The sequence below is a fragment of the Cariama cristata genome, unplaced genomic scaffold (assembly GCF_000690535.1).
Source record: "Cariama cristata isolate BGI_N322 unplaced genomic scaffold, ASM69053v1 scaffold42769, whole genome shotgun sequence".
NCBI lineage: Eukaryota > Metazoa > Chordata > Aves > Cariamiformes > Cariamidae > Cariama > Cariama cristata.
In genome coordinates, this window is record NW_009637066.1 from 3,797 (window position 1) to 15,788 (window position 11,992).

The following is an 11,992-nucleotide window of genomic DNA, read 5'->3' on the forward strand; positions in this document are numbered from 1 at the left end:
CAGTCTCATCTCTCTTTCCACTCCAAGGGCAGCAATGTTTTCTTTCTCACGAAAAAACATAAAAGTAAACACATCTTTGACAAAAAGTGAAATCCAAGGGAAAACACAGAACTACACACACAATTTCTTCTGGAAAAAAGATAAGATGAAATGTGAGTCACACAAAATACATGGTTCTAATACTAGCAGGCACTTGGGTATCCAAGGTTTGAAGATGCTGAAAACAATTCTGCAAAACAGAACTACCTGTGCTGCACAGGGGTATGCAGCTAATCAGTCTCCATTAACAGTCCATCCACAGAAATATCAGAAACATATGCTGCCCCTTTTTCAGCACTATCATTTGTCTCAGCTGGACTCTCTTGAGAATCTTTGCTCCAAATGCATACAGGAAATAGGCATTTCCTAGCACTACTTCAATGTGCACTACTTCAGTGTGCTCCCTACAATCCTGATCTTGAACCTCTACAGTCTTTCCCTGGAAATTAAATCTTACATCCGTCCTAGCCCAAGTTAGGTATCTGTAGGTTTAAGATGGCTTAAGCAACATTCAGTGCCAAGCTTTCTAAGAAGAGTGAAGGGAAGGCCAAAATTAAATTAATCAGAATTGGATCCTGCATTGATCTTTCTTACTGTCTCTACTTTCTCCCTTACTTCACACAATGCCATTGGTAGGTTTCATCCTAGCCAGACTGCATGCAACCAAAGTAAGAGGAGCAGAACACAGAAAGCATAGAAAAACTCAAGTTACCTGTAACGGGTTCCTTCTCTGTACTCACATAGAAATGTTCCTACAGTTTTCTATTGGCAACTTGGAGAGCTTAAACTTTCATCATCCACCTGTGCTCAGAATTTAAGTAAAATTTTTTTTATTGCCTGTTCTTCTGCTAATGGCATGAAGCTTCAGGATCTGAATAAAAAAGCAAATTGTTATTAGAAGTGGAGAAAAGACCAAATGTTCCCACTTACATAAAACATACTATCTCTGCTGACCTCATTTGAGGTTCACTGGTACTAACCATTAAAGGGCTGTCACACTTCTGAGGTAGGTGAGCCCAGTTCACTACTGCACTTGACCTTGTCTGTTGAACTTTACTCCCTTTCTTCTTCTTAAGTCTTCTGTTTCTTACATATTAAAAGAAAAACCTGTAATACAAACCCCCCTTTCTATTCAATTCTATACCTTTTTCTCAATAGCCCAGCACTCATGAACCAATTTTGAAATAGCAATCAAATTTTCCCCACTATAACATAGTAGGGTCAGAAGGTTAAATATGTGACCTAATCAGCACCTTATGCAAAATGAACAAATTAAATGTGTTATAAAACCGGGCAATCTCTAAAGAATGTTGCTCTTTCAGCAGACTTTGAACATTTTGCAATATTACTTGATAACTGCAGTTGGTAGAAATCAAGCAGCTGAAATGTGTAGCTCTGCTCATAGGACAGGAAGCTCCAGTAAGCTAAAAGCATCAACATTTAATTACTGAAATATGCTGTGTGACCCAGAAAAGGCCTAAAAGCTGAGGCTATTGTACCATGTAGCTCACTCAGCAAAGCACACAGCTGGTCTGTAAAAAATGAGGAATGCACATGGCTTCTGGAATAGTTTAGAAAATCAGCTATAAGTCATAACAGATTATTTAATCAGGAAAATGGAAAGAATTAAGTTGAGAAGAATGAGGATAAATCAGATGAATACACAGATTAATCAACAAGTTCTAGTCTCATCAAGACACTACATTGTGGGGGGAAACCCACCTGGTGATTAAACAATAAAAAAGCAACTGACAATGCTGAACTAAGAAAGTATTTGCATAGTATCTGGTTTTCTTTAAATAAAGTGCAGTGCAGGGAAGTGCAGTGCCTATGCATTCTGGCTAAATGGCAGAGATCAGAGTCTCGTGATCAGCAACAGATGCAGAGTCAAGTTGGGGGCCTGTAGCTAGCTAGAAGGTTCCCCAGGGGTCAGTTCTGGGTCCTGTCTTGTTTACCTGGATGAAGGGACAGAGCATAGCCTCAGCAAGTCTGCTGATGATACAAAACTGGGAGGGGTGGCTGATACACCAGAAGGCTGCACTGCCATTCAGTGAGACCTGGACAGGCTGGAGAGTTGGGCAGAGAGTAACTTAATGAAGTTCAACAAAAGCAAGTGTAGGGCCCTGCACCTAGGGAGGAATAGGCCCATGCACCAGTACAGGCTTGGGGTTGACCTGCTGGAGAGAAGCTCTGTACAGAAGGACCTGGGAGTCCTGGTGGACAAGTTGACCACGAGCCAGCAATATGCCCTCGTCGCCAAGAAGGCCACTGGTATCTTGGGGTGCATTAAGAAGACTGTGGCCAGCAGGTTGAGGGAAGTTCTCCTCCCCCTCTACTCTGCCCTCGTGAGGCCACATCTGGAGTGCTGTGTCCAGTTCTGGGCTTCTCAGTTCAAGAAAGGCAAGGAGCTACTGGAGAGAGTCCAGTGGAGGGCAACGGAGAGGATGGGGGGACTGGAGCATCTCCCTTATGAGGAAAGGCTGAGGGAACTGGGTCTGTTCAGCCTGGAGGAGAGAAGACTGAGAGGGGATCTCATCATTGCTTATAAATACCTTAAGGACAGGTGGCAAGAGGATGGGGCCAGACTCTTTTCAGTGGTGCCCAGCGGCAGGTTAAGGGGCAATGGGCACAAACTGAAACTCAGGAAGTTCCATCTGAATATGAGGAAGAACTTCTGTACTTTGAGGGTGGCAGAGCACTGGAACAGGCTGCCCAGAGAGGCTGAGGAGTCTCCTTCTCTGGAGATATTCAAAACCTGCCTGGACACGATCCTGTGCAACTTGCTATAGGTGAACCTGCTTTGGCAGGGGGGTTGGACTAGATGATCTCCGGAGGTCCCTTCCAACCCTGACCATTCTGTGATCCAGGTACAGGAGACAGCAAGAAGACAATGACTCTTCCTTTTTCTTTCTCTATGCACTAAGGAGAGATATGATGTCTGAAAGACCTTAATGCTTTTATGAAAAGAGATGTCTTCCAAACTCAAGGGCACTAAAATCCATTGTATGTGACAAATATCCTTAATTTTATTACTGGGATAGTGAGTGAGGAGTCTATGGAGGACAGGAGGATTTTGTTCACTTGTTTGTTCTACATTTACATATTTTGCATTGTATAGCAATTGCCATTGAAAGATGTTGGAGCACTTGCCAAATGTTAGTAATTTAAAACATCGAAACTCTATTGTAGAAGCTAACTTATATTCTCCTATCTACAAAAGTAGGGTCAGAAAACCAAGAGGATCTGCCAGAGCATAACAAATTAGTGAAAATGCTCAAAATAGAACTTGGATTTGTTTCTCAAAACCAGGAATTATAAGAGGACTTACATGGTCATATAAGGCATAAGTTCAGGAATTGAATATGGCAATATTATTCTTACACAGCTGTTTGAAGAACATGTATATTTAGGCAGAATAGAATATTAATGGGAAGAAATACTGGTTTTATAGAATACCTCTCACCACATAAAAATGGTCAAAATCTCAGTGGGATATGAAAGGCCATTAATCCCAGAGAGGACAAAAAGTTCATTGTTCATCACAGATTACTTACACTGAGTGACGCATCCACTATATAAGTCATCAAGTTAGGCTTATATCAAAAAACATTTAGCTTGAGTCTGTCTGTTTATGAGATATTACGGTATCATCAAAGAAAACTGAAGGTCTCTACAGCTCAGAATTCAAGCCATGTCTCTCTAATACACCAGAAACTCTGATGTTTGTACAAACTTCTAGGGAACGAATGTCTCACAACCATGTTTCTTCACATGTTCTCTCTCTTGCTTCCTTTTATGGGTCAAGAGCTTTTTCTGAAATTCATTTAAAAATAGATTACATGGAAATATCAGGAAGAATTTTTCTAAACTAAACCTTAAGACAAGTTTTGATCAAAAACTGCCATGAGATGGAGTGAACAAATCAGACGTCCTTAAACTATTGTCAGTTTTTTTGTGGCAATCAAGATCCAGACCCTACCTTCACCATAGCTAGCACATGTCAAGAAAAAGAGCTACCAACTGTTTTGTGAATGAGTTGCAATACCCTTTTCAACATCTTAAGATTTTTCTTTGACTTTAGTCATATCATTTGAGAACTCTAAAGAGGAAATGCCATTATCAAGTCTAAATGAACAAACAGACCAGGGTTTTTTTATGAAGACACAGGAGAAGGTAGGTTTAATAAGCAGGATCTCTCCCACTAGGAGTCCGCAATGACGCATCTCCCTCCTAACTTACTATAAGTTCAAATGAGAAAAGGAGTCTTCCAGATATTACACCTGCCACCTGCTTTACAAGATACAAAGAAAGCAGCTACCAAAAAAAGAAGAAAAAGCAGAAACTTGTTTACAGCATCAGTATTTCCCAGATAATTATTTTCTTGTTATATTTTAAACACGTGTCTTCCATATGAAATTATATTGTCATATCAAGCTACGTGCACATACAAAGCAGAACTGAAGGAGCTGACTGACTCTTTATTTTAAGTGAATTTTTCTTTTACAGTTTAGTGTAACTGGAGGTAGATGCAATATTAAGTGTTTTTCTTCCAGTGGCTTGAAATAATAGTAATTTATAAACATTAGGACAGAGGACTGGAGATTGGAATCAGTTGTTTAAAGTTAAGCCTACATAAACATGCAAATGAAACAATAAAATCACAGCAGGTTATATGATGAATGTCAGTACAGTATAGTGCAGATCTTCTTGGAGAAAAGGCTCTTTCTATGTTGTCAAAATAGTAAAGCTAGTACTGCAAAAAATTTATATGACATATGCTACTTGAAAAGACATACAAGATTCAGAAACAGAGTATTACAACTATGCCGTTCATATTATTTACCATATATCTCAAACCATCAAAATCAAGTTGAAGGGAATAACATGGCAAAAGAGTCTCTAATCTGCTATGCATGAATATATTTCTGATCCTGCAGGCAGGAGTTTCATTTCATATAATCGTATGAAAATGGATACTGCCATTGTCAGGACTTTTGCCTTAACCAAGTCTATCAGCCTCACTTTCAGAGCTGCTAAATTTGTCCTCTTCAGTAGATGCCTTTGTGAGAGTAATGGAACCTCCCAGTAACTTCAGTTTAAAGTATTTTTTTTACGATTACATGACACTATTATTTGGTCCATTCTATGAAGAAGTGCTCACTAACATGTAACTGGTGACCAATACTAATAATCAGACAGGACTTAGCTATGGTTTATTAACAAAATTACATAGTAGTGCCCTTTCCTTAGAATTCTAGACTTGCAAAGGAGCAAAAATGGTCTGGTGAAATGTAAATGGCAAAAAAATATTTTTAGCAATAAAATGAAAATGCTTTTAAAATAAAATCTGCAATGTTTTTTTTTTCTTTTAAATTTCCCACAAAGTTTGTTGAACAGATGGATCACCCAAAATGCAGATACTTCTGTAAACTGAAATACTAATATATATATCTGTATATATGACCATGCACTGCAATATATCACAAACAGATGCTCAAGAACACCTCAGAAAGAAAAGTCAGATTACATGCTTTGTGTATCCTTGGTGCAGTTTCTTGCCAAGTGCATAAAATTTTGGGATCAATTAATGAACAGATTTAAGCATGTACTAAATTCAAAGACCACAAGTAATTTTACTGGAATGAGTGGGATTCCTTAGAGACTTTAAGATAAACCTGTCCTGATGCCCTCAGATCAGCAGGCCTATAATGTTCTGCCTCTGGCAGTACAGAGTCCATTTCAAGAAATGAAAGATGCCAAGTAAAACTGACTTCATTCCCACCCTTTCCTACTAAGAACAGAAAGCTTCCCAAACAAAGTTTACAAGAAAGCTGTAGGCAAGCCTCACTCATCATGCAGATGTGATGGTCCTTTTAAAGTCAACAGGCAGGATTAACATTTGATCTCTAATATACAGAATACATACAATAAAACTCACATTGGTTTTAAAATGGGAATGTACTTCCTGGCTCAGGAACTGTGAATCTGCTCTGTAATGCACAAAATGTATTCATTTTCATTTGTTTTCTCCTTCGTTAAAACCCAAATATAGTATTCAGTATAAATTTAAGTACTTTACATATGAAACTGATTTGTATAATATTTGAAATTTTACAAAATAGTACTAAAATAGTCAATAAAAAGATCAGGTTTAAAATATTTACATTTTATACATAATTTCCTCCTACTTACAATTGTTAAATAATTTTCTGTGGTTTCCTTAATTTTAGAGAAAACCTTTTAATAACTACAAACTAATTTTGAATTACTTTCAAATGGCTTTTTACTTAAACAGAATTGTAGCAAAATCACATTTCCAATGTGAAACACTATCCCCATGTTTTCAGTAGCAGTTATATATATACACACATCCATGTTTTATAGCCGTTTTATAATGCAATTCTGTTTTCTATAATAAACAGTGGAGATCTAAATAAGAAAATGGCACAATACGGATGGAATCATTATATTCCCAACTCTTAAATCCCTTTATGTCATTTGGCTTCTAGAATATCCAGTTTCTTGATAATTTATGTTATTCTTCCAGTACTTTCAAGGAATCACAAATTCAATACTTATTTAGATTTTTGTGTCATCATCTTTTGAAAAGTTATTTCCTGAAGGTACTTCACAGAGACTATCACAATCCGTGCTGAAATCGTCATTGTCATCATCATCAGAATCAGCCAACGCCTTACTTGGCGACTTCTTCAGTCTACTAAAACAAAAATACACATCTGCTATTAAAACTGCACATCTACATGCAGAACACTTATACAAAGCTTAAAACATTGACAGGTAGGATTTACATTTTAAAAAGATGCCAAAGAAACTTGTACTCCAATAGAGGTAGTTTATCATAGACTGTATCTTACACGAAAGAAACATGCAAAAGAGTGAAGATCAATCAATAAATCAATCATATTTTCAAGCACCTCTAACTAAAACACAGAGAAGGGAAACTGTAAGCTTTGCACACTGAGATGTTCAAAGATGGCTGAGGAAAACTAACACAAGATAGCTGTACCTCTCAGTCATTTGCAGGAAACCTTTATTACCGCAAATAATAAGAGTGCTGAGTTCCACCACCTTTTTCCATTTTTTATTCCCTGCCTCAATGACTTTGTTCATCAGGCAGATCTTGGAAAGAAGGTTTGGGCACCTAGCACACCCTGGAAAGAGCTGGAAAATATTTGCAGAGAAAGGAAATGTAAAAGAGTTTCACAGGTCTGTCTCTTAAACTCTGTCTGCTTACGACAAACTTGAAGTTTGTTAGAGTAAGCCCTCAGTTTATGGGCTAAAGGAGCAAGAGACCAAGCTTGCGAGTGGTTGTGTGATATACAATTGTAAGGTCTGACAAGTCATCTACCTTAATTCCTTCTTTGCAGCATTAAGCTGTCCTTGCAATTGTTCATTCATGTCTAGTTGCTCTTCCAGCTCTCTCTGGAGTTTCTTTTTAGCACTTTCCAGTCTGTCTATTTCTTCTTCAGCTTCTTCAACTTGACGTTTCATTGCTTTCAAACGCAAACTCAACTGAAATATTTACATGTCAGCTGATTAGAGGACTATTTTAATAAAGGAATTTTATTCTTCCAGCATCTATGAGAGGGAGAATAAAGACACAACTTTGCCTAGGGTAGTACACTGTAATCCTATGCTTCAGAAATATTCGTAAGTCAGCATTAGACTTTGAGAAAAGTGATGGGGGACAATATTTTAAGAAGAAAAAACAGCAACAAGCAAACATAGCTTTGGTAGAGTAAGACAGTATTACTGGAGCTATTAGTGTATTTATTCTCTAGGCAGACTATTAACTATGTGACTCACATACTGAAACAAACCATGTTTTAAGCAAGGAATCAACAAAGACCACAGGAATACTAGAGCACATTGCTATTAGAATATCAACATATGCTTTATACTTATAGCCTATATTTAACAATAAATAGCTTCTTTCTTTAAACAAAATTTTATGGTGGCAAAATAGAGTACATTATTTGTTGGTGTATGTATTTATAGGATCATATGTTGGTGTATATATTTATAGGATCATATACTGTCTGTTACTGGCTTCATTTCTTAAAACAATTATAGCATTGCTTCTGTAAGTGCTTCCTTTTCATAATTTTAGAAATTAATAACAATTTAGTACTAGACAAAAGAACATGATGACAATGGGAACTGCAAATCTCACTAACTGGGAGTTCATAAACAACACAGTAATCAGTATCTATCTATATTCTTCTCATATCTTTTATATATGATGATTTATGCTAGTAGGATTAATATTGGATATTTGCATACTAGTCTTTCCCTCTACCTGGTCCTTTTGATCAGTCAACGAGAGATGTTCATCATCTACTTGCAACATTAACTCCTTCACTTTTCTCTCAAGTCTGCGGTTACTTAGTTGTAAATTAGCTCTATCCCTAGAAAAAACAAAACAAACAAAAGACAGGCTTGTAAGAAAAGGAACTGAAATACCAAACCTGCTAAGATAATTCCTTAGCAATCTTCTAAGAATTAAATAAATACTAATGGCTCCTGCTTTGATTTACTGATTCCATGCAACATATTAAGAAATTTGTTCAAAAGCATGAACCACTAAGGGGAATTTCTTCTGTCTCCAGAGCAACATTTAGGAAAAAAAAATACAATCCTCCAAGATTAAACAATGAAGTGAACGTGAAAGTGGAAGTGTTAAACTACAGGTAATATTTCTAAGCCTGTTACTGATATTAGACATTGATAAAATAATAAGGTATGGAACCACGTCAGCACTGTGCCCAGTTTTAAATTTATAAGGCGACTTCTAGTGTGCTTTCAGTCAAAAAGAAAATTTGGAAGACTTGTATGAAACAGTAACCATTTTAATTTGGTGCTTGTAAGGAAAAAAAAAATTAAGTTAATTGTATTAGAGACTTGATATTAGCAAGAGGCCATATTAACAAACAAACATGCAAGTTTGGATCTTAACATAACTAGTTTCACCTCTCTTCATTTTCAAGTCGTTCTTCTAGCTCTGTGATCCTTGCTTCCATTTGAGTGACAAGACCCTCTTTACTGGATCGGTAAGAACCCTCCAAGTGAACGATTCGGCTCTTCAAGTCTTTGTTCTATAGTTTGAACATACTTGGTTACTACATACATACTGACATTAACAAATATTACCTTAACACAAAATAAATTTCTCCAGGCAAACATAAGGTGATCAGTATATTTTTAATTTAGTAAATATGGAAAAAGAGAGTCAGTGTTCTATTACTGTGCTTTATTAAAAAGAATTTAGTGTTAAGCTTGAGTTAAAGTTTTAGGCTTAAATGGACTCTTGAACTTCAGATGGTTGCAAACCCCTTCCAAGAGCATTTTTTTAATATGACAAAACTTTTTCAAATAGCATTGAATCTGTCTTATTCTCCACACAATTCTTTTGTCAAATTCTGTACTGTTTCCCTGCAACTCACTGGTGTATGGCTAATACAAGTAGATAAAGAAATTACTTGCATCGAATACTGCTTTACTCCATCAAAGCTGTTACTGTGGGGTTTTCCCCCCTTTCTTAACTATTCAGTGCTACTCATACTACATAAATAGTTTGAAAAACTTTGCAAGCTGCATGATTCGTAAAAGCAGATTTTTTGCTCAGATTTACACTTTAATTTTTATGAGGTTAGGTAATTTCAGTTTTCAATGGGGACCTAATGATAAAGTTGCCAGAAAAAAAAGAAGAGTTACGTGAGAAACAGAAAATAAAGCTCTTTGTTGCAGAACTTCAAACCATGATCTCAGATCTCAAACACTAGAAAAGATAAGATAGAAAAGTCAGAACTAAAGTATAAGGATGTACATGGGATATACCAGTAGGTGGCATTCTTTTTTCTCAAACAATTAAGATGGGATTAATTTCACATAATTTAATGCACCAAATTAGGCATCTGGTATGAACGTGTTCTCTAAATTCCCATGACAATCTGTTTTATGTTCTTGAGACTCTCAATAATATTACGACTTGCTAAGATAGCTTTCCTCTGGATCTCAGTTAGGAGTTATGATAGTAACCTTGCTTTCAAGGGCCACTGAGCTGCAGAATAAAATGTTGCAAAAAGGTAGAAAGTATTTTTAATGTACTTTCCATCACAGATATTGAAACACATGTCATATTCCTTCCTAGACAACAGAGAGTAGCAATTCTCTATCAACTCTGTATCTTTTCTTTCTGACATGTCATTTTTTCACTTGTTTGCTCCTACGGAAGAAAATATTAAACCAAAATCACAGTTGCTTGAAATGATGATCTACCTTCAACAGTGTTCCTGAAGTATTGTTAAGACTTGGAAGACATCCAAAAGCAGTCAAAGGATTCACAGCTAAACTAGATAACAATGTCTTTGATATTCTATAGTCTTTTCTGTATATGTGCTTTTTAGAAGTTTCTGTATTGATATCTCAGTTTTATTCTAAAACAAGCGTACCATATCAACTGTCACATTTCTTATTTTTAATGTCTTTGATCCTCAAATGTATAGACAGAATTTGTGCAGTAGAGAGATGCCTGCACTCACTACAACAAAAATGTCTTATTATATAAACAGATGTATGCATAGTATTAGCGTTTAGTATATGAAATATATAAACTGTGACAAACCTCAAGTTAAAATGGGGGGTAAATAAAGAAAAAAATACTAAGAGAAGATTTAATTCAAGATTATGATATTTTCTTTTGAGTATCAGTATTAAGATACTCATGTTTTTTATACTATTCTTACTAACACATACCTCCAGCAGTACACTATAGTGGGATACTGCCAGCTAACAAACACTGTATTCTTTAAATGCTTATTTGAATTTCCTAATGAAGGCAGATACTCTGCCTGCTATCTTGCTAGTGAGATGATACGCCAGCAGTAATTACCTGTCTTTCCAATGAAATTTTGTCGCACTCCAAATCTTGCTTTATAGCTCTTTCCTGAAGTAGCTCTGTCCTCATTTGTTCAATCTATTATAGAAAGACAGAATTTTAATAAAAGATTTAATTTACATTTATTTATATGATACTGTCTGTATGTGTATATATATATACACATGTATATAAAGTACATATACCTATGCAATGAGAAAAAATTTGCTCTTTCTTAGAACTCAAGACATACACATGATTTCAGATGAACTTTACAGTTACAATCTTGAACAAAATTTTCCACTTATTCCCAGTGCTTATTCTAGACATTTTGCAGCCTCATTGGGTACTGTTGATGTTCAGTATATATATTCTGTAGCAGGGAACCGAGCTCTAAAATGTTGCATGACAGACATGTCATGTGGCATGGAGCTGAGTTCTGGAACATCACATCAGTCTTCAAACACCTTCTACAGTTGTTTTCTTCATACTTAAGCCTTATGCTCTGAAATGGCACCTCACTCTTAAGCTGCTGACTAGTCTACTTTAAAGTTCCACTTTATTAAACATAAACTGGTAACTGCAGAGAAGTGCCTAGAACTCAGTGAGACACTCTACAGACGATTACAGTTTTTTATGTCTGTGAGAATGGTAAAAGCTCTTTTTCAACAGGCTCTGAAGCATACTGAATATGAAATTTGCTCCCTTCCTCCAGTCAATTTTATGTTTGTCATACCAGGAAAGCATTGACTTCTGGATTTGGGGAGGGGGTGGGTTTTGTTTGTTTTGTTAAAACACAACTTTTGCTACAGTTTCTGTAAATATTTCAGTTGCATATTCAATAACCAAAAGGAAAGTATATTCTCCGTATGTAAGATGTTAAAAAACTGCCTGACCAATACGGAATTAGTTTGTTTTATCTCACTATTGGACTTGACTGAAAAAAAATATATATTCTGAGGATCAAAGAGAAACTCTAAACTGCCTAACAGTTGCTACAGAAACTTTGGGGCTAAAGGAAAGTCTGTAGTGCCCACATCGTTTTTTTACCTCTCA

The 11,992-nt window shown here is 36.3% G+C and overlaps 1 protein-coding gene across 1 annotated transcript in view; it reads right to left on the reverse strand.

Moving 5' to 3' along the window:
* Positions 1–6,154: 6,154 nt before the first annotated feature.
* The window catches only part of LOC104167785 (cingulin-like protein 1), a gene marked incomplete at its 5' end in the record, with an annotated part of 11,645 nt that continues 5,807 nt past the window's right edge, over positions 6,155–11,992 (reverse strand). The window contains 5 exons of the mRNA XM_009708145.1: positions 6,155–6,757; positions 7,409–7,572; positions 8,360–8,468; positions 9,031–9,155; positions 10,952–11,035. Of these exons, the coding sequence (XP_009706447.1) occupies positions 6,619–6,757; positions 7,409–7,572; positions 8,360–8,468; positions 9,031–9,155; positions 10,952–11,035 (621 nt within the window). The remainder of the gene's footprint in view (positions 6,758–7,408; positions 7,573–8,359; positions 8,469–9,030; positions 9,156–10,951; positions 11,036–11,992) is intronic.